Raw genomic sequence first — 23,728 nt, forward strand, 5'->3', positions numbered from 1 at the left:
TTCTTGGAATAATGACCAGCAGTTCACCAAGTGCCCCACTTACCCAATCAAATAGACCACAATGGTTCAACTGTTTTCCAAAGAACATACAACCCCGCCTTTTCATGCCACCATTACCTTATTACATTTCACGATTACTCTTATTTCTGAGCAGAACACTTCTGACGCCAGCGTCCCGATGGGCCTTGGCTGCAGCACCACTGCCCCCTGGCGGAGGAAAGCTGAGAAATAAAATAAAGCTGCGTCCTCGTTATCAGTGTAAAAAACAAGCTATGTATGACAAAAACTACAATGTGGTACTGATCTACCTAACCATAATATTGTATGTGTAATTACGTGTATTTAAAATAATACATGGATATTTTGGGTTCAGCACATGAGCAGGCAATAAAATGATAAGCTTTATTACATTGATTACTTTCAATTAGGCTTTGATAAATACCTTTACTTACCATGGTGCATATTTGATTGTAGGTAGCCAAGATAAGGTAAACAAATATACACTGATAAAAATCCAGCTTTCCATAGACAAGCTCAGTGTTCTTCTTTTACTTTGATGACAGATTTACACCCGTTTCCATAAAAGCATAGCCAAATCACCAAAACCACATCATTATCTTTAAAACTTTTATTTTGAAATAGGTTATCCTTTCTTTTAGCACAAGTGCAAAATGCACCCAAACAGCCACCTGAGGGAATTCTACATCTTTAAATAAAAAAACAAGCAAAGTGTACATTTATCGTACAAAATTCTCTTTTTAAAAAATTGCACAGTTTGTGTATAATATATATTCATACTTTTTCATTTTAAACAAACTTTAAAATAAAGGCTCAGAGAGTAAACAAAATCCACCAAATGAAAAATAAGAACACATTTCCCTAGAATTTAAAGCTGAGGAAACTGGAGACCCTGTTGTGTTTCTGTCCATCATAAATATTCATATTCATATGCAAGTCTCTTTACATATAGGCTCTGTGCTAGTGACTGGACAGACAATCAAAATTATTGCAAAGTAGTAAAGTTCTACTATAAAACATGGGAGGGGGGTACGGGTAAAAGCGTCTTTCAGCTCATCTCTCCAATAAAACACGCGGGACTCATTTCCTTTCACTCTTTTCTTCTGAAACGAACAGAAATTAGCTGGAGTCCCGCGCCTTCGGACGACGTTCTCAGTTTCACATTTACGGTGTGCATCAACAGAAACCCAACAGCATTCCCCCCAAACTCAACGCAACAAACAGCTCCTGTGTTTCCCTGACGGTTAAATTATTGTAGTTTTCTTTTTTAAAGTTTTTTTTTTTTTTTTCGTGAACTGTACCGCTGGAACGCGAGAACGTCTGGTTGTGGAGGAAGAAGAGGAGGAGGAGGAGGAGGAAGAACAGGAGGAACAGGAAGAACAGGAAGAGGAGGAAGAGGTGGGAGAAGACGAGGTGGCGGCGGCGATGGGGGCGGGGTCGGGGGTGAGGGGGCGGGGTCTGAGTGGGGGTCAGGGGTCAGCGGCGGTAGGGGTGGAAGCCCTGGACGTTGTGGTTCTGGCCGCGGCCGAACGCTGTGGCGGCCGACTGGGCCACGGCGGTGGCCTGGGGGCCCGGGGCCCCGTAGGACGCCGTCTGCTGGCTGAGGTCGGCGAACGTGTGGGTGGTGAACGCACTCAGGTCCTGGCCGTAACCTGGAACACACACACACACACACACACACACACACACACACACACACACACACACACACACACACAGAGACACACACACAGAGACACACACACACACACAGACAGAGACACAGACAGAGACACACACACTCACACAGACACAGACACACACACACACACACACAGAGACACACACACGCACACACAGACACGAACACAGAAACACACACACACACAGAGACAGAGACACAGACACACACACGCACACACAGACACGAACACAGAAACACACACACACACACACGTCAGGTGACCAATCTGCTCATTGGCAGATGATGGCAGTTAACAATATGGCAGTTAAGAAGATGGCAGTTAGAGGCGGTCACCGTTGATATGGTTCAGAGATCATAACGTGATGCAGAATTGTAACATTCTGATTGGATTCCTTGCATGAGCCCTTTTTTTTTGTCATGAACGTTTTTTCGGACCTTAATTCATCGGAGAAAATCAAATGAAGTTGCATTCCGCGCACTTAGCGTGGAGTTGTTGCGTAGCGGTGAATGTTTAAATTGAGTTTTGACTGATTTACAGTCGTAGAGGTGGCGATGGTTGTGGGGGTCATTAAGGAAAACAATGCCTTATCTTAAGAGAGGAGTGCAAGAACCGCTTATATATGCTACCGTTCAGCCACTAGGTGGAGACATTTCTCCCGGGCCACCCGACAGCACTAGATGGATGCCCAGGGAAGAAAGATTGGTTACTGGTTAATGGTTACTCAGTTGTGGTCCGTCCTCCACCAGTCAAAAGGTCTGGTCCTTCTACCAACCAACTGTTTAATTTAATTTCAAGACTTCAATCTCAGTGGTAGGTAGTCATTTCTCATCACTCCTAACCCGCCCACTGGGGCTAGTGGGGAGAACTCAGAAGATAACGCATAGCCAGAGTAAACCACCACTTTTACCAGCACTTTCCGCCCTGGGTCATCCACCCCCTGAGAGCTGAGATTAACAACACGTTCAAGGGGCAGAGAAGGGAGAGGGTCGAAAAAGAGAAATGATAAGCTAGATATAGAATATTTCCAAAGGGGTACCCAAGGAAAGCGCCCCAAAGAACGAGAAGGAAACTGAAGTTTTGAGGGGATCAGGACCGATCCCAACTGGCCCACAAGCAGGAATCTCTAAAAGAAATTGTAAATTGACGGGCAGCATTGTGTCCTTGAGCGCATCTTCCTTTGAGTCTCACCCCTTCAGCTACGATGCAGAGGCGAGAAATACGGTGGTGGTGGTGGTGGAGGTTTTAAAATGAGTGAATGGACACAAGGCAGCTACAACTACACAACACACTCTTTGACAATTAGATCATCCTTTTGGTTTTACAGCGGCAGAGCAAAGCAGTGCAGACGGCGAGAGAGAGAGAGAGAGAGAGAGAGAGAGAGAGAGAGAGAGAGAGAGAGAGAGAGAGAGAGAGAGAGAGAGAGAGAGAGAGAGAGAGAGAGAGAAAGAGAGAGAGCGAGGGAATAAAAAGCACAGACGCGGGTTATATATAGCTTCGTATAGTAAAACCACAGCCGACCTCAACAAGGACGTCGGGGCAAACAAAACCAAAACATCCAGATTGTTAAAAATGCATTTCCCCAACTTGGTAGACGAGAGGCCACAGCTGTACCTTTACTATACTCAGCACTTTGCTGTGCGTTGCATGGACGCGCCGGGTGTACATGCAACGCACACAAATAAGAGATCGAGGTGGCGGGAGGAGGAGGGAGGAGGAGGAGGAGGGATGGGCGGCGGCTCCACAGCTCTGACAGATCGCTACGTGGGTGTGCGGTCGGTGGAGGCAACGCTGGCACCTACCTGCACCACAGCCTGCCTGCCCATCGGGACCCTTACAGTGAGAGGTGCGCGTAGGCCCGTAGGCTGAAGGGTCCCGGGGGTAGGGACCCAGCCCTATCAGGAAGACGAGGAGACCAGGTTGGCTGGACCCAGATACTACCAGCGCCCCTCCCCCACCCCCACCCCCACCCCCACCGTCCTACCCCCCCATCCCACCCCCTGGATTCATGGCTTCAGCTGGCAGGGGTCTTAATGTATATTTAGACCTCAGTGCCGATGGTTTGCCTGGGAGGACTTGTGTTCTAACTCTGCTAACTCAGCAGTGAGCATCAGCTGCATCTGGATGTGAAAACAACAGAGCGAGAGGTGGTAGTGTGTGTGTGTCGGTGTGTGTAGTGAATGGTATTGTGTGTGTGTGTGTGTGTGTGTGTGTGTGTGTGTGTGTGTGTGTGTGTGTGTGTGTGTTTGTGTGTGTGTGTGTGTGTGTGTGCCGGTGTGTGTGTGTGTTCTTTTAAATGATGTGTTTCAGGGGTGTGTTTGTAAGGAATCGTGTGTTCTTTTAAATTGTGTGTGTGTGCGTGTGCGTTCTATAGGCTGCCTGTGATACTGATGGTGTACTGTGGGTGTCTATGCAGGCGGTGGACACTAACAGGCAGGGGGCAGAATGTAAGAAGAGAAGCAGATGAGCTGCAAACACTAAACAAGATGGACACCCATTCCCCTTCAACATAAACAACACGCTCACTTTAAAGGGGCTGTATGTAGAATTAAGTGGCCTCTAAACCTGACTTGGCAGTAAAGGAATATAATATTCATAAGTATGATTCGTTTGTGTATGATCTTGTGAGATTTCGAATCGTATTCGTTATTTTAGGATGAGCCCTTAATATCTACATAGGGGGCGGGTTCTATGCCACGAGGGGCCGCCATTTTGCTACGCCATGTATCTACGGTGGCCCAGAATGGACAAACGGCTCTAGAGAAAACGTGTTTCTTTTTATTCAATCCCCAAAAAAAAAGAAGCTTTTTCAGCTAAGCGTGTTATCCCCACAACTGTGACCCATTTGTGATACTTCTTCAGTTGTGTATGAACTGCGCCCCACACAGTGTGGTGTCGTACTACAAGGGTTGGAGAAGCTTTGCCCTCTATCGCACATTAAAATCCACCAGAGGCTAAACGACGCTCCGTACATCCACACACAGCCTGGCGTGACACTGTAAGTGTCCGGAAGCTTGACCTTCCACTGGCCGTGATATCAACATCCACCGCTGGCAGGAAAGAGCTCCACACATCCCAACGCTGTGGGGTTATATACAAGTGTCCGAGAAGATTAACTCTCTCGGACGCGCCTTGTATAGCCTGGTGAAGACGAGCATCTCTCTACTGCTGTTGAAATATCCTGTGTTGTTGGATTTCAGTTGGTTACAATCTGCAACCCCACTGCGATTGGCCGGCTAAATTCTACCCACCGGGCCTTTAAACCAGTAAAAGCCTGCGATGTCAACAGATAACCACAGGAGGGCGCTCAACTGGCAAAATGTATTTAAACCCTCCCACAAATTAAACACTTACTTAAATTATACTTTGAGCTGCGATAAGTTAATATAATTGATAAGGTTGTGATAATCACACTGAAAATACACTCAGCTTATTACACTAAAGATGCTGGACTGATCTTCTGAATTGGGCCTGGAAAGCTGCCATTGTGAATCCCCAGCGACTACAGTACAGGCGGAGTCTACCCTTCAGCTATCATACTAGTTATTCTGCCTTTTATTTAGATCGGTAGCCGTAAGACTCCACCCATGAAACCAATGGTTTGCTTAGAGGGAGCTCACAGCATGAATGAACAGAAAAGCCCTTCATAGTGCCGTATGAACCCAGAGGCCGTGTTCATTAGCTGGGTGGGTAAACATTCTAGACTCTTTGGAAACCATGAAAGTGCATTCTTTTTAGTTCTGCATTCCATTTCTCCACCAGCATTAGAATGCTTTTGTATTAAGTTGTCATGGTTTTCCCAAGGTACTAGAAGGTTTACCCACCAACTAACCAATATATTTAACCCAATTTGTATGTCATGCATCCCTTATATAGTAAATTATAGGATTATATATTCACCTCACGTGTGTGTGTGTGTCTGTGTCTGTGTGTGTGTGTGTGTGTGTGTGTGTGTGTGTGTGTGTGTGTGTGTGTGTCTCTGCGTGTGTCTGTGTGTGTGTGTGTGTGTGTCTCTGTGTGTCTGTGTGTGTGTGTGTGTCTCTATTACAGATATTATTTTTTATGGAGTAATTTGCTTCAGAAGAAGAGTAACATTGTGTAGGTTAAATGTATGAAAAAAAAATTATTATAGCTTATTTATTTTCAGTTTGTGTTTCAATTTCTCATCTGGGATTAATTAAGTTAATATGAAGTTACAATACTGTTGAATTTGCAGCCACTGGAAGGTTAAAATCTATCTATCTAAAGTTGGTGACAAAAATATTCTTTGTGGCATTTCTAACCTCGCCACAAATCAGTCTTTGACGGGAAAACCAAATTAAATCTTTTGTTCAATCATAATTTTATTTATGAAAATAGAAAAGTCACAAAATGACCCTGCAGCACAGAGACATTAACATAAATTAATAATTCTGTATCTCTCGAGATTCAAAAAGATCTAACAAAATATTAAGAAACATAAAAAGGCAGTTACTTGCCTCATTGACTCTTGTACACAGAGTCAATTCAATATTCCACGAACAGTCCTATTATAAATAAGTAATCATCAATAACAAAATAAAACGGTACTTAACAAATCCCCTTTTTGACCATCAGATGGCAGCACACATGTAGTTACTCTCTTTAACCAATGGGATCCTGCCACAAAGAAGCCCAAGGGCACTATCCCACACAAGCTCCACACTAATCCTGGAGAGAGAGTCTGTAGCCGACCAACTAATATCACAGAGGAATGAATCAACGTGAAACGGGGGGAGAGAAAAGCTTTATGCAAGACTGTGAAGCTACTTAATGGAGGTGCTGCCTTCAGGGGAGAGAGATAGAAGTAGCTGGATGGTTTGAGTGGAGAGGTTGGGCTAGAGTGTGCGAGTGTGTGTGCGCGTATGTATGTGTGTGTTTGTACGTGTGCGTGTGCTTAGATGTGTGTGCTTGTGTGTGTCTAGGTGTGCATACGTGTACGTTTTTGTGTGCATGCTTGTCTGCGTGTTCATGTGCGTGTGCGTAGATGTGTGTGTGCGGACGTGTGTGCGCACGTGTGTGTGCCTGTGCATGTACGTGTATGTGTGCTCGTGAGTATGAGTATGTGCGTATGTGTGTGCGTACATTGTGTGTGCCTGTGCATGTGTGTTTGCGTGTGTGCATGTGGCGGGGGGGGGGGGGGGGGGGGGGGGGGGGGACGCAGCCATGCAGCAGCTGTCATGCCACACACAGGAGACCGAAGCTAGCAGAGTCATCAGCAGGACGAAGAGGACGAGCGGCGACACAAAGAAAACGGCACACTTTAAGTCCTACCCCAACGTCCTCACGACACCCCATAATATCCCCCAAAACAAACGATAGAAGAGCAGATATACTGTACGGCGCGATGCAGGATGATCTAATTCAAACCAACTGTGACGTCCTGATCCTAAACCAATCCGGAGAGCAGCAGGGGGGGGTGGGGCCTTACAGTGATTGGTTGAGCCTCTCGGCCCGGGGAGGGGGTGGGTGGAGAGGGGGCGGGGCCAGGGGGGGGGGGCGGGGCCGGAGCGGGAGTCCGCAGTGTCTTCACGGCACAGCCGAAGGGGGGTGTGTGTGCGTCATGTGTGCGGGGGGGGGGGGGGGGAAGCATAATGTGTAGCGCCGTGTGAACTGAATGGTACCGAGGCAAGGCGTACGGCGCCGCACGGCCATCACACGCACACAGAGCGATAAACAAAAAGACCGAAAGAGACTGCGGACCTGGTGGGGTTTCTCGGAGACGCGCTGGGGTTCCTTTACTCACCATACTGGCTATAAGGGAAGTCGGGCTGCCCCGTCGGGGCTTTGCTCAAGTCCTGAGTAGGTGTGGTGGCGGGTGCGAATCCCAGCTGGGCCGCTCCTGGCGTGCTGGGCGGGGGGACGGCTTGCTGGGCGTACTGGTCGGCTTGAGGCGCGGCGAAGCTGTACCCTGTGGAGCAGAGCGCGAGGTGAGGGTGAGGATCGCGTCTCGCCCGCCGTCCGCAGCCCTTGAGCAAGACGCCACAAACCCCTCGCTTAAGGACTTTATAAAGCTTCAGCCTAACTAATTAATGGTCGTAATTCACCTGCAGTGTGAAGAATAAAAAACACTTCATTATTGATTAATTAACAAATGAAATGTCTTAATGATTTATAGTTCTACGCTCATTAATATGTACTGGTGTAGAGCAGAGTTTGAGTCACTGGGATATGGTTTAACGGTATTATTATTCCACTCCGTCACTATGTACTGGTCCAGAACAGTGTTTGAGGAACTGGGATAAAGGTTAGATGGTATTATTATTAAACTCGCCATTAATATGCACTGGTTTAGAACAGGGTTCGAGTCACTGGGATAAGGATTAGACAGTATTATCAGCATGCTCTCGGAGGATGTGAGGATTAGATATGGGATCAGAAGGTAGGTCGTATAACGGCCTGTGAAGCCCTTCGAGGCCGCCACCATCATCCAGGGATACAGAGAGATGGTTGATTGAGACGGTGATTCTGTGTCCCAGCACGCGTCGGTCTGTCCAGTTGTGCCAGTACTGGCCACCGATGGAGGGACCCGGTGGTTCCACCTTATGACCCACACATCCCCCTGACTCTACGATGAGTCGAGCGATCAAAGCGCTCGTGATCGGATCCACCAGACACCGCTCCTCTGCAACGGGCACCGGTCATTGGACGGGCATTACCATTTTATGAATGGACAACGACACAGTGCTCGATATCTGAGAGCTGGATCAGAACAAATGGTCGACGGTAAGTGGACGGCATTGACACCGCGCTCTTCTTACCAGTGGCCACTCAAAGCACATTACTGTGTCGCCTAACATTCACCCATTCATGCACGCATTCACCCATTCATTCACACACCGATGGCGGAGTCCACCATGCAAGGTGACAGCCAGCTCGTCGGGAGCAGTCAGGGTGAGGCGTCTCGCTCAGGGACACCTCCACTCTCAGCTAGGAGGAGCCGGGGATCGAACCAGCAACCTTCCGGTTACTACCCCAGTGTAGAACACTGTAGGGCCGGTCAGAGGTACCGGGTTCGATTCCCTTATGTATAAGCAGCTCCGTGGCGGTGTGTGTAGTGAGGACGGTGGGGGGGGGGGGGTACTGACCGAAGGGGGCCGTGGTGCCGTAGGCCTGCTGGGGGTAGCCCTGGGGGGCCGCGAAGCTGCCGGCCGGGGTGGTCACCAGGAAGGCGTTGAAGGGAGACGGGGGCTGGGCCGGGTTGGCCCTCCCGGCGGTCAGCGGCGGGCCGTACCCTCCTGGAACCACGGCAACGGGACGCATTCATAATCATAATCATAAGGGATTCTTTATTATAGAGAAGGCTAACACTTAGACACTTGAGGTAACCTTAGGTCAGAATCTACCAGAACGTTGATGCAAGGTAAAAGTTACAAACTACACAGGATATACAACTGTGTCTTCATTGAGTCTGCCTCGAGTATGAAAAGTGCTACATAATAATAAAGTTGCCTTGCCTGCAGTAATTAAATAGGTATACTAATTTAGAACATTTTTAAATACCATTCAAAATGATCAAAGTCTCATAATGATGATTAAAGCATTCATTTTGAATCGGCGGCGGCGGGGAAGTGCATAATTGGAGGGAATGCAGTGCAGCAGGATAATATTCATCCTCATCCGAGCCTCCACCACGGCGACGTTAAGAGACGACCGGCGGCGACCGGCGATAACACTCCGCTCTCCTGGGGTCTCTGAGAACCGCTGCCGACTCCACCCTCTCCTGACTCCTCCCTCCCCTGACTCCTCCCCCTCCTGACTCCTCCCCCCTGACTCCGCCTTCTATCTGCTGTGCCTCCTCCCTCCCCTGACTCCGCCTCCTATGTGCTGAGGTCTCTCCTGACTCCGCCTCCTATGAGCTGAGGTCTCTCCTGGCTCCGCCCCCTCTATGCTGAGGTCTCTCCTGGCTCCGCCCCCTCTGTGCTGAGGTCTCTCCTGACTCCGCCTCCTATGTGCTATGACTCCGCCCCCCTGACTCCATCCCCCTCTGTGCTGAGGTCTCTCCTGACTCCGCCCCCTCTGTGCTGAGGTCCCTCCTGGCTCCGCCCCCTCTGTGCTGAGGTCCCTCCTGGCTCCGCCCCCTCTGTGCTGAGGTCATTAAGCCCCCAGCTCCCCTCAGCTGGCGTCTGACCCACTTCACAGCGCGCTGCGCTCCAACAGCGTGAGAGCGCCGTCTGCGTGGAAGTCGTTTACCAAATATTGACTTTTTGATTCTCTTTGTTCTTCTGCGTCTAAACGGCCGTGGCGGGGGAGTGAGACAGAAGAGCTGTTCTCAGAAGAGCCTCACACTGAGAAACGTTTCCTGAGCATTAGACCAAGTTTCAAATCTTCTTCTTCTTCGTTTGAGCAGAAGCGTTCAATCAAAAACAACCCGCGAGGGCGTTTCGATTCCCGTCGTTAAGGAGCAGGTGAGGAAGGGGCGTCTTGCTCAAGGGCCGTCAGGTAGACTGCGGACAAACCCCCCCGACCACTAGACCGTCCCTAATGCCCCCCCCTCATGAATTAATGGCCTGGCTCCGAGTACCAACTGAGCTGAATCTCTGAAGAGGGGACACTTGTGTGTGAGCACCTCAGTGGTTTGATCGCACAAACATTATTTATGTTAGGATTCTAATATATTATTATTTATATTTATATGTATTTCTATCCTGAAAGGATGCCAAGACACCAAGTTGTGTACATTTGTACTGGCAAACATATTCTCTGATACTCAAGAGTTGATCTTATTTTGTTGATCTGAACTGCTCCATCTGTTGATAAATCTAAAACACGCTTTAGAAAACATATTTTAAAGCTGAGAAGGCACAGAATCGTTCATTATGGGCTCAGTCTTCTCTGTTCCAAAATCCAACGTGCTCAATGGGATTCAAGAGCTGTTACAGTTACTCCTGTTTCTACTCGTGGTAAGAGTAGAGACTAGTGTTAAATGGCTACGTAATAAATGGCTGCTTACTTTTTTGTTATTACTGAACCTGTACGTGTATATTTACATAAGCTTGTTTGTACATGTTTAGCACTCTTGCGAGTCCCCCACTGTTAAGCAGTGTGTTTGTGTGTAACAAGTGATACATGATTAAAATACATGAATAATACATAATTGACTAATTAACTATTTCAAACAGAGATAAACTGATCTCCAGACTCGACATAACATATTCAGGATAGGACTCCATAGCCGGTTCACAGCAGCTTGTAAAGGCTTTGTCGAGCCACTGGTAGGAGACCAGTCTGTCCACACATGCAGTGATATCCCCCCCATGAAAATGTCCTCAGGGCTTGAGATATCAGAGCTAGCCTAACCAATAGCAGAAGGGGGCTAGCACCCATTCAAGGCTGCCATCTGTCCCAAACGTGCAAAGAATTATCAGTCGCTACAGCTTTTGTGAACAAGACGATAACAAAATGTAACCGTCCTTTGTGCTGTTGGTGGACAGAGAACTGAGGGGACAAGGAGTGTACAAGGCAAGAGGATCTCTCTAACGACACAGGACTTAGACGCACGCCGGAAACACAATGATACTCCATGCTAACTATTTACACATACACACAACACACAAACATACAAGACCGCGATATTTCAGTTAGAAGGCCGAAACTTACCTATGGCTTGACCAGTAGTAGACACCCACACTCCTTGAGACAAAAAGAAAGCAAAGGTTTAATTTGAGAAGGACGGAAGGGAAATATTGACAGGGAGGGGGGGAGTGGAAAGCATTAGTTGAGTTAAGGCTGGCTTAGTTTTGGTATAAAGTCCAAAGCGGTTTCAGTTGAGGTAATGTGGCTAAAGGTGAGGGTGCACGTAAGGGCTAGGTTAGACAGGGTCATGTTTTCCGGGGAACGGCGCCCGGTAAACAGAGGGTCTTTGTAACACATGGAGGCCAGTGGAGACAGAACTGGGGAGAGGGGTGGAGATGGTGGGGGAGGGTCTATTCTCTGTGCTCTGGGATCCATTCCCACTCACCCTGTGGCCCGTAAGTCTGTTGCCAGCCCTGGGCGGGCTGTGTCGTCCAACCATTAGCCGTGCTCAAGATGCCTCGGGGCCCCCACTGTCCGGGGCCGAGCTGGCCGGGGGCCTTGCTGTCGCGAGGCTCCGCCTTCTTGGCTTCCACCTGGACAAAGGACAAGGAGGAGACGTTTTTGCGAGCCCCCCCCCGTGTGCGACGGCTGAAGGGCGCCCTAGTCTAACACAACTCTGTCCTAACCAATGGCAATGAGTTCTCTCTAGGGCAGCTTGAGGAAGGCTCGTTTTTTTTTTTTTTTTTTTTTAAATACTACTACGGTGTCAATGTTTGGCCCAATGTGTCGATATGACGACTGGCGTGACTATCGCTGGATATGTTGGAAAGCCGTGGAGCTATGTGTCTCAGGTACGCCCCAAACCAATTGGGAAGGCAATGCATTGTATAGCAATGCTGAGGGGATGCAAAGAGTGTTACAAAAGGGAATTGGGAATCAGGGAATACAGTACAGCAGAATTGATGATATAGGTATGTACCTGAGAAACATAGAGAAACATAGGAATGTAACTTTCCTTTGGCTAATTTCCGCCTTTGTGATGAAATACATCTATTGGAAGATTAAGACTTACCTGTCTCCTGCTAATGCTTAAATAATCGAATTTGCATGAGTCGAGGTAAAGTTTTAAGGGGGGAGGGGGGAAGCATCAAGAGAGATATTTGTACGGATGAGCTAACAGATTAAGTTACACATGCAGATATATATACAGTTGAACTGTTCATTTAAGACAATCTCAATTTGAATCTTCAAACTGTGTCAAACGAGTCGAAAATGAATAGGCTATTATCGTTGCTGAATTCAAAGGCACACTGTTGCAAATACGCAATAGAAAAACCATCGGAGTACACCAGCTTTAATCGCATCTAAAAGTGTGTGACCTGCAGCGAGAATACTCTGTTACTTTCGTTTTTTATTATCTATGTGGTCGCCTTCCAAATATAAAACGTCCTCGTGCATTTATTGTTGAATCCATGCATCACGACCAGCAGTGCGAACATCACCGTACACGGTGACTGGGTTAATTGGCAGCGGCGTCGGCCAATCGTCCCTCTCGAGGGTCTGACAGTTTATCCTCACATCTCGCCCCCACACCTCCCAGCCATTTGCCTTCCGTTTTCACGTGGCCTAGTAAAAAACTTTGAGGCTCTTATCAAATAAACTAGCAGTTAACCAGAGCAGTGAAGGAGGCTGAGGACTAAGAGAGAGAAAGAGAGATGGAGATAGAGAGAGAGAGAGAGATAGAGGGGGGGGGGGGGGGGGCGGTCCAGAAATAGACTGAAAGGGTTGAGTTATTGGGGTCACCTTGCGGGGAGGAGAACGAATGGCAAATTCCTCCCAGCTTTAAGGTGTTGCCATTTTCCCTGCCTCCCCTCTTCCTTCTCTGTCGACCTAATTACACGCACATGTTCCCTGGCAGCGCCGCGGCGGCTGCTCCCAGCGCCGCTATACCTGTTCGCGTCTCCCGTGGGTCTCTCGCGGGCTTTCGAGTGATGGATACCGTGACTCCTGCGCCGTCCCCAGCAGCGGCGCGGGGATTTGTGCCGCAGTTTGATGTGTTCCCATTTCTAATTTTGTAACTCATATCTCCCAGCCTCCCTCAAGTCCCAACGCATGGTAATGTCAACCCAAGAACAATGGCTACCGTCGAGGCCGTTTGCGCCGGGAAAGCAGGCCAAAGTCACGGGGAGCGGGCGGGTGGGGGTGTGTACAGGTACAGCTGGATCAGTTACGCGCTATTGACAGTGTGTGTCCTTATCTCCGGCAGGGAATAAATAACGTTTTATTTCATGAGGACGGCCGTGCCACCCTGGTGACGCTTTTCCATCGCCTCGGTTATGAATGACTCGAGAGCGAAGGCGTGAAAAGAAAGTTGGACTCGTTTTTTTTACGAGATAAATCGCGGCTGTCTGTCCGAGGGGAGGGCGGGAGAGAGGTTGAACGTGCTTCTGAGTTTGTTTCCTCTGGTAGTGTGGGTATGAGCGGCTGATTGTGAACGCCCCACTGGGGACGGAGTAATGAATCTATGGTGTTAAACTGCTGCTAAGTCCCCTTTTTTTGTCTAGACGTAAGAATACAAGAATGGCTTCGCATAGCAAGAGAATATTTTAACGTTGCCGCCTTTCAATGTGACAGCAGTGTCGGCTACAATAAAGTAATACAGGACGATATATACAAGTCGGTTGACATAGCGTAGGAATCCGTTTCTCCCTGGATACCGCAAGCACTCGACAATCTGGCACACCCAGGGGGATAAATCAAACGCACATTTGAATGCGGGGAAGGGCTGACACAGTGTGGAGATTCTTCAATTGAGGTCACTTAGTTAACATTTCAAACATGTTGGCGTGTAACTCAAAAAACAAGTGACCTGCCAACAAAACAGAAATGAAACAAAACTGATAAATGACCAATCCTTTAGGTGATTCTTAATAATAATAATCCTTTAATTGCTGTTTTGACCTTGTAATTGCGGGTGAGAATCAGAACCCAGAGTATATTTTTAACCAAGTGGATTTAAATACGAAAAGCAGTTTGCACAGCCTAAAGGAGAGGTCAGTTTACACCAAGCCTTGGGCGACATTGGATTCTGTAAAGCTTTAATTATCGCTTCATCTGAAATATTATGAAATATTTAAACTAATAAACTAGCAACTTATCGTAAACCTTAAACTAAACCTTATGCTGGTGTTAATGCTTAAAAATGGTCCAACAAATGAAAAAAAATGAGATTTATCGTGTATCTATAGAGTACAGTAATCTAATTCCTTCGTGCCATCAATACACACGTACTGGGGAGTAGCGCGATGGGCGAGTCTACCACAGCATAGCGCCTTAAGCCAATCCGTCTGACCAGTCGCCCAAGCCTCCGTTGGTCTCGAGGGGTAAAATAAAACTACAACTACACACTTTTTTGCCCATGATGTCGTGATAATGCATGTTGACAGCCTGGTCCACTGACTGCTCGGCCTCGAAAGTAATAAATCCAAAACCTAGCCAACGACCAAGAGTGAATCAAGGTAGCAGGGGTTGTGACAACACAAGATGAAGAACAGTATTGGGCGTCAGCAGAGAGAGAGGGGGATCCGTCAAGACTGGGCCCCAGGGGGCCGCGGGGGTTCGGATGAGGTCGCAGGGCCGAGGGGGGTTCCTCGCTACACCGTGGGGGGGGTCTGAACCCGAGACTTAACGTACAGAGCGTTTGTAATGCACGGAATGGCAGGTGAAGTGGCCAATCGACTACATCGTCTCCGGGTTACTTTAGCTGTGTTTGAGGTGCCAATTGGTCCAATACGAGTTTGTTTGACTTCATGCCGTTTCATCCAAACCCCGCCTTGATCCGTCCCTTGGTATGTCGCTGCACAGCACACACTGTCAGCAACCATTGTTAATGCAGAACAAAAAAATCATGAGGAAACACAAGATTTACACGGCCTAAAAGCTTTCTCCAAGCTTTCCCAAATTGAAAAAGATCTTATAGTTTTTGAGTAAGCCAGGATAAGCCCTAAAATGGTAAATCACTAGTACTGCTCACAGGAATAACACAAAGATATAGGCCATTGCTGCTTGCTTTATTTTAATTGCAGTGGTGCTGTTGTGAGTGCATGGGGAGTATACAAAGTTCTTATCAACAGATCACTCAATCCGAAATCAATACCTCGTCGTCAGAAGGTAGCCTTCCATGACAACGGGCTGTCACTCACAACCAAGGGGTCGGTACTAAACTACAGGCTCTAAGATTCTCTAACTGACTCCGGGATCGGGGGAGTGGCTAATAAAGTGTTCAGAGAGCAAGAGTGAGCGAGAGAGAGACTCCGCTGGCTCTCTGGGTTGATCCACTTTCCGGCTCTACTTTGGTAGCAGAACTGGGTTCCGTGAGCGCATCTCCACTTGGGGACATAACCTGATTTCAATTAAAGGTCCTGCGAGACAAATAACACTTTAAGACCTCTATTAGATTGCCAGGGCGCTCCCTGACGTGCTGGCCTATTGCTATTAATAAGATCTGTCATTGACCCGTCATCACGGCATCCAACCTCGCCATCGATTCAGAACTCTTGAGTTCTGAGGATATAAACGGCGACACACATTTTCTGCCGAATTAAGGCCAATGTCAACCAGTTGGATGTATTCGTTCCTGGGTCATCTATTCTTGAGTATACAGCCCTTGAAAGTAGTTTACTGCTGCTGAAAAAGGCCTGAGTCATAATAAAGGTGTTCCTAACCAACTTACTAACTAACTAACAGTTTTTGAACTAAGGGACAAACTCCACCGCTGTGACTCAAGGCAGGTGGCTCAATCACTCTGTGATATAACTTTGTATAAACACCACTGTGAGCAATTTGTATTACATTTTAACTTATTTTTTGTTTTTTGGCCTGTACCTCTGTGGTACCAGTCAATGCACATTAACCTAAAAAGGAGGAAAGATCAATCTTAAAAAGAGACAGTTAATCACATTCAAACCATTCAGAAAGAGAACAGGGACAAGAAAAATAGAAGGACTTACTTACAAACATACTTAAGTTTCTACAGAAATGAGAAAACACACTAAACCAAAATAGGACATACGCATCAATTACGTCTAAATTAAAAGGAAAGAAAACTTATTATGTTGTTCCAAGTAAAAGTTTTTTTAGTGAAAAGAACACAATTAAATCTATTCTAGATTATGCAATGATCGTAACTTGTGCACTACACCAAGTTAAATTCAGATGACAAACTATTCACTTGGTTCCTCCACAAAAGAGTCAATGGGGTTTGAAGACAGGGGTGTAAAACGCAGACAACAAGACGGGAAATGTTCGTTGTTGCGTTGTGCGGACAGCAAATATAACCGTTTACATGTAAGATTGCGTGTCTTGATGGAGGTGATAGAATCCTAGTTTAAAGGGCGTCATTGCCAAGCGAACTCCATCCATGCTAATTTAACGAGGAGCATTAAGTGTGCATGACCTACAGTTGCACGGACCTTAATTCCTCCAATCGTTGCACCATTGCAATATTCAGGCATAGATTTTAAACGTTTTACTCTGTGCAAAACGTCTTTGAATTGCAATAAGACTGGTTTGGTCATTCTGGCTCGAACCGTACGGCGGCTATCTGAGTGGAACAGCTGTGTGTCTGCACACCATGCAGCTCCCCCTGCAAGCTTCAGCACACTCGCTGTGAAGCCTGCTCCCTCTCAGCGTCCTTATAGACCGTAGCGGCCATCTTCGTTCCATCTTTGTTCTAAATCCTCGCTGGGCGGGGGGGCGGCTGAATGCAGAATTCAGGAGTCCGCAGAAACCTCCCCCCTCCCCCCTACCCCCCCACCCACCTAGCGTTTGGAACCAAGATGGTCGCCCGGCGAATAAGGCCAGACGACCGTCCCATGCCAGTCACGGGAGCGCGTGTGCAAGTCGTGCACTTAAATCAACAAAAACACTGCCACCAAAACACAGCCAATCACATTACATCGTGGAGGTTGGGGGGGGTGGGTGGTAGTGGGGGGCGGGGGGTATGCAAATGCTGCGGACGGCCGGGCCGGCCTGCCCACGGTGAAGAACAATGCGGCGCGCGGCGCGTCGAGTGCGTTATTTTAAGCGAGGGGGCTGTGATTCATGAGCACCTCGCTTGCGTGCTTCAAAAATACACCTAAACTACAGATGCGGTAAAGGGTATGTACCGCTGTCGGGTTTCAGGTGTTACAGCACAACGGAGGCACGGAGGTGTTTCACAGGATGACTCGCAGCCACGTTGATGAGCGGCACAGACGGGCTCGCCACTAGCTGGGTGGTGTATGGTACGAAAGCGTTTATAACGGTGCGTCTGTCACCGGTACCTCCTCGTTATAAACGGCGATGGGAGTGGGAGACAGTGGGGCTAAAGGGGCTTTGGGTCCTGTCCCTCCCCACAGTGACGGAATAGTTTGTCATGAGATTTAAGATGGTGAGGTATGGAGAAGGGGGGAGGAGGGAGAGAGGGGTGGGGGGGGGGGGGAAGAAAAAAAGGGATCAGCTTTTACCTCGGGGCCTCTGCTTCTCCGCATCATAGATCATTACCACCTCGGTGACCTTGGACAACAAAGCAAAACAAGGGCCCGTGGTTTAGCGCACCGCGGACACACCGGATACACACCTTCCCCTCTCTCTTTTTATTATTCTACCATTCATTAATCCCCGACTCCATTTTATCCACTTTATTAATTCCCCCCCCTCCCCTCCCCTCCCCTTTTCCACCTCCACCCACCCGATTGGCCGTTGCTTTTATGGCAGCCAATGACCCCTTCTCAATGTCACACACATCATGGGGGAGGGGGGGGGGGGACCCCTCGGTGCTAGGCTACGTGAATCTGATTTGCACGGGGCAATACTCACCACTCCAAACCTATTGAAATAGTCCCTGAGTTCGGGCTCGCCGCAGTTATGTGGGATCCCGCCTACAAATATCTTCTTTGACTTATTGCTATCGGCCTTGCTGCCCTTCTGAAAGAGAACAGGAGTGGGCGCGTGAGTGTCACGGCGGCTTTGGAGACGAAACAAGGAGAATGAATGAATGAATGAATGAATGAATGAATGAATGAGGGACACAGGGAGGGAGCCGGCCAGCCTTCATCTAGAGTGACAGCCCAACGGAGGCCCTGGCGTGGTACCCTGGGGTTTATTCTTAACATGTCAAGTCAAGGCAAACACTGGCCTACACACATCACAGAACACGGGTGGCTCCACGGCTGCACTATCTCTGAGCCTTTTGCCGTTTGCTGTTCACGTCGCTGCTTTGAGCGTGTTATTATAACCACGTGGGAACACTAGCGAATAATATGGGTGAAGGATGCTGTGAAATAAGGTGAGAAAGGATTCGGCATCTACATTTTCCGTTATACATTACACAACAGACATCAAATATGGCAGTTAATATCCTTTTTTTTTTAGGCTCTTGTTAAATATAAGTAGAGATTTATGTTATTTTCAAGAACAACTTATATACTTGCATGCGTCAAAATAATGAAGAATAAATGAATGGATCTATTCGTATCAAGGCTTTTTTTCTGAGGTCTATGGTAAATTTGGTACAACCTTAACAAGACAATAGAGTGTCTCACTACGGACACCCAGATTCAGCAGAGGACACACGCACACGCACACACACGCACACGCACACACACACACACACACACACACACACACACACACACACACACACACACACACACACACACACACACCTTACCCAGCCCTCCTTGGTTCGAGATTTTTCAGGTTGCATTCCTCTGGGAGTACAGGGCTTTGGGTCAATCTGATGGGGGAGAGTGAGGGAGAGAGAGACAGTTTGTGAGGGAGGAGGGAGAGGAAGGGAGGGAGGAAGATACCGATAGGAGGAGAGAGAAAGGAGAGTGTGTGCGAGAGAGAGAGGAGAGGGGGGGGAGATAAAGATAAGAGACAGGAAGAGAGGTTGACCTTAACACTGAATGAAAATCACCTTCAAACGTTCCAGAGCCGGCCTCATGTAAAAGGCACACCACACACACACACACACACATTCCCCACACGTATTCATTCATGTAATTGTGTGATAAATGAACCGCATGCCCTTCAAGACAACCACCCACAGGGTTATTTATTACATGCTGACACAGAAGCACAATTCTTTTTAGGGAACAGACATCACCTCTTCATTTACAGCAAATAATCTGCATGCATTATTCCAAAAACTAAAACACGCCCTTTTTCGATGATTTGGCTTTCAGACCGGTAGATCTGGTTTGGGAAAGACATAGCGATAGAAAAGTGGTTCCTGCTTGTTCCCTGCAGGCGAGAGCAGCTCTATCCTTCATAAGACCCGACTCTAAGCAATCATTACAGAGAGCAGCGGGCTGCAATTAGGGAGGTCACAATAAAAGGAAGTGCGCTTGTTAATAATTTAACAGTGAAGTCGATGTTTAATACCAAGTGCATTACTCCAGTTCAACACACACTGCATCACATTAATTAATTGCAATAAAATAACAAAAGACCACTCCATTATCACGTCACTGTTTGAATACGGTTTTAAGAGACGTGTATTATCATCGTTATTGATTGACCCTACGAGTTCAGAGCGTTTGACACATTGACTTTGGTCTAAAATTCCTACACTAGAACAACATTTGTCTGTTTCAGTCATATAGGCATCTTCAACTCTCAGATACACACTCACTCTAGCAGTCAAATTCACATTCACTCTAGCTACCACAGTCTGCCCAATTCAGACAGATGCCAAACTTCGGCGGTCATTCTCCACCGTCGATTCAGATACTTACATTTCTGCCATCGAGGTTATGAGGTTTGGTCTCCAGCACTGTCCGCACACAGTTGGGGTCTTTGAATTTGACAAATCCAAACCCTCGCGACTGATTTGTAGATTTGTCCTTCATGATGACACAATCTACCACCTCCCCGTACTGTGAAAAGTAGTTTCTCAGCGTTTCTGAGAGGAGCAGAAAGCAACAGTAGTGTTACCGCCAGGGTATTTAACATCATGTGGCAGCATTATGAAATAGTATGTTACAATGTGTGACCTCTGTACGTAATAGTATCCAATGCCAACGCTCAATTTCTGTGGCACACAACAATTATTAACACTCACAATGTGAAATGATATGAAATTAAATTAAAATAATTGTGTCTAAGGTATGCATTAACCTTTTTGAAATTCTAGTAACTTTAGCAAATACTTTTTATCCGAAGAAATGAATTCCTGCCGTCATTCAACTAATGCAAGGATGTAGTCTGCATGTAGACAACAGCAGTTACGGGGGATTGAACCCAGAGTCTTCTACTGGCTTATGGAAACTCCTTGACCTACACTATCCACTGCTAGTTGGATTCCTTCACATGATTGGATTATGAAAATATATTATATGATATTCGATGAGTCTCAAAGAATTCATATATATTAATATATTCCTGCTATATAAGTCACTGATATACTGTAATAAACGCTCAAAAACACTTGGTCGAAATTAAGACAACAAATTTTCTTATTAACCGCCTGTAAATTAAATATCAATATTGTTGATTTGAAAAATCAATACATGCACAATCTTATCTGTACCCCCTCCTCATCGCTTGAATTGATAGTGACTGACGGGAAACAAGGATGTAAAAATGATAAGAGTCTCAAAGATAGAGAGAACTGATCCTGATGCAGTCTACTGGTCTTCGGCGAATGCTGCAGCGACGGTAAAACTAGCAAATGTATACCTTCCGTAAAAAAAACGATCTGAAAAAGACCGGCACCCTTCGAGAACACAACGCATTGATCGACCGCCATCCAACACGCATGATACGGAGGTACACGTGAAGGAGATACAGTGTCACTACTTGCCCTTGGAGGCAGGGCGTGCATGTTTCAACAAACGGAACGGGAATCTTAGTAATTGCTTTCCTCATTGCTTTGTTAAAAAGGCCCGGGGGTATTGGGTGAGAACACAAGCACGCCTATACAGCCAGGGCTGTGGCCACCCATCCAGTTGTGAGGAACTCGGTGAGAACGAGCCTGCTGCAAGTTCGCTCTGCGATGGTCAATGAACCGAGGGTAAGAGGAGGGCTATGAACGCCCAGGGCTACGGACAAGCTCCTCTTGGGACAAACGGGAGGAGGAGGAGGAGGAGGAGGAGGAGGAGGAGGAGGAGGACACAGAGATTGTACCGGACTCTGAATAGACGCAAGCATCGGAACATAACATGACCTTGTAACACACATTGCATCAAATAACACAAGAACACAACAAAAAAACAAGGACAACCCACACGTCTGATTAATTGTGCGTTACTAACTCTAGCCCATCCAGTAATTCTATTGTACGGAAATGTCACAAAGAGCAATGAATATTTACTGTACTAGGTACATAAGATGGTATGAACAATGAACTCACCTTGTGTTGTACTCCAGTCTAAGCCACCCACAAACAGTTTCCTTTAAATAAACGTTAAACAGTTAAAAATCGAATAGCACCAAATCCCTGTATTTGACAGAAGTTTGGTTTTGGCAGAGTATACAAGCACAAATTACACACGAGTCCCCCTGGCAAAACATATTCCAATCAAGCAATGTTATCCAATCTAAAACATGAAACCTCATCATCCAGCCAAGTCACAACACAGTAGTTATCAACACAGTAAAATACGGCGGCTCGCTTTCCACCAAAGTTACTGCATCGACCCAAACACATAACGCTGCCTGCACCTCTCATGCAGTCATTCACAACGAACGGCTTGTTTTAGTTGCGACAAACCCCCCTTGTTTCCACTTCTCCTGCCACGTACATGCAGCGGGCTCACACCAACTTCCGATTGGAGGGACCACGGGGGATGCTCAGATGATGCTCAGCGCTCTTCCCATGCATGCGATGGGGAACCAGCGAGCGCAGAGCATAGCACTTGCAGCGGCATCTTGCAGCGGTGACAGCTGACCACATACATGCTGACTGGGTGAGAAGTTTTATCCACAGCTTCAACCAGCAGCCATACAAGCGGGTAGTTTGTATTTAACGCAATTTAAAACCGGTTTAGTGATTCGAGTTAATCATAACGGTGATCGCGTGAAGGACCGTGACCCCCGGTGATGTGTCAGAGCGCTGCGGCGAAAGGCGGCTCCGCTCCCGGGACGATGCCCGCTAAACGTCCTCGCGCTGGCGGATCCACCAGAACCACTCTCGCTTTAATAGCCTCTGCTAGCGCAGCGACGTGCACACTCCAGCTCATTAAACAACGCAAACACCGCGCCAAAAGTGGCGCCGCGTCACCCGGGGGGTTGAAACTGCAAGGGGCAACCCCCGGTGCCATTATGGCCCCGTGCCTTCAGGTGAACCGTGGAAACCGCCCGGTCCCGGGGTGTTACCGGGCACTCTTTGGTCGACTTTACACAGGCTAGCTATGCGGCTAACTATAAACGCTAGCCTAGCTCGCTAGCTAACGTTAGCTGTCAGATGACAGCTCGGGAAGAGAGAGACTCGGTCCCCGCTCTCAAGTTGCGATTTAATTAAAAGTCCCATGGCCAGAGCGGCGCGATTCGAAGCGATCTTACCCGACTTCATCTCCGGCTAAGTTGTTGTTCATGTCTGCGGCTGTATTGGGGGGCTCGGTGCGCTGGAGCCGGCTTGGTGCTTCAGTGCTGCCCCTCTACAGACTGAGAGCCGAGGAAGGTCACTCCGCTCTTTGGTTCAAACCGCTCTGCGCAGTGACGCCGCTCCGCCGCTCCGCCACGGGCCCCCCGCGGGAAGCAGGCGCACTTAAAGTGGTACATTTCAGATTCAGATTAAACTTTATTGTCATTGTGCAGACTACGTGTAAGTGCAAAAGAGCAATTATGGTGCAGTTTGAACATGATTGTCATATAGTGTAATATAAGTACAGTACATCATAAATAATAAGTTAATTTCATTTATTTGGCCGTTGGATTGGCTTCACTGTCTTTTGGAAGGATCTTCACAAATCTATGAATGCAAAGGAATGAAAGTAAATGTTGGAAATAAATTAACCACTAACGGTTTACTTTACAATATTGCACTCCAATGCAATATTGATGTCATATTGGGCTTGAAATGCATTGGGATGTTGGGTTCGACTCAAACACGTTAGGTCTGGTACTGGACTTCACGGCTGCGTTAAAGTCAAGTGTTACTGTGTCAGATAGTCTTAAGACCTTTCACGCTAAGACGGATTAATTATGAATGCTTCTGAATGGTTATTTTATGCACGTTGCTAAATTATGTTTAATCATTTTGTTTTTGTATACATATCGGCCTAATTATGTTATTTTTGGGAAGCAGGACTGACCGCAGTAACGCTCAGCCACGCCCCCCCCCCCCCCCCCCCCCCCCTCCCCCTGCAGGGAGCCGTAGAGCCGTAGCCGTCGCCGAGTCCTTAATTTCCAAATATGTAAACAGATTCTGCTATATCTTGATGAGAATGGTAAAGGAAGGGGGAGGGGGGATGCCCACAGAATAAGAGGGTATGGAAGCCCTGAGAATA

General features: G+C 47.4%; 1 protein-coding gene across 2 annotated transcripts; it reads right to left on the reverse strand.

The window, feature by feature from the left end:
* Nucleotides 1-613: 613 nt before the first annotated feature.
* Nucleotides 614-22,943, reverse strand: dazap1 (DAZ associated protein 1). Of its 2 annotated transcripts, XM_030371978.1 has the most exons (13): nt 22,782-22,943; nt 21,631-21,671; nt 20,015-20,181; nt 18,946-19,011; nt 18,093-18,200; nt 17,741-17,789; nt 14,643-14,725; nt 11,680-11,827; nt 11,319-11,351; nt 8,807-8,956; nt 7,465-7,629; nt 3,503-3,595; nt 614-1,670 (listed from the first exon to the last, which is right to left on the reverse strand). In XM_030371978.1, the coding sequence occupies exons 1-13, from the start codon at nt 22,811-22,813 to the stop codon at nt 1,495-1,497; spliced, it is 1,311 nt and encodes a 436-aa protein (XP_030227838.1). In that variant the 5' UTR covers nt 22,814-22,943; the 3' UTR covers nt 614-1,494. The 2 variants fall into 2 exon arrangements, with proteins under 2 accessions (XP_030227838.1, XP_030227837.1); XM_030371977.1 differs by lacking the exon at nt 3,503-3,595 and having other exon boundaries at nt 22,782-22,938.
* Between the last annotated feature and the right edge of the window lie 785 nt (nt 22,944-23,728).

The sequence above is a fragment of the Gadus morhua genome, chromosome 12 (genome assembly GCF_902167405.1).
Source record: "Gadus morhua chromosome 12, gadMor3.0, whole genome shotgun sequence".
NCBI lineage: Eukaryota > Metazoa > Chordata > Actinopteri > Gadiformes > Gadidae > Gadus > Gadus morhua.

Excerpts from the sequence above, each read along its gene's own strand:
- dazap1 (XM_030371978.1), bottom strand. The coding sequence starts at position 22,813 with ATGAACAACAACTTAGCCGGAGATGAAGTCGG. Across the intron at positions 18,201-18,945 it reads CTCGAACCAAGGAGGGCTGG|AAGGGCAGCAAGGCCGATAG; the intron begins GTAAGGTGTGTG and ends GTTCTCTTTCAG. Across the intron at positions 11,828-14,642 it reads ACGACATCATGGGCAAAAAA|GTGGAAGCCAAGAAGGCGGA; the intron begins GTGTGTAGTTGT and ends TCCTTTGTCCAG.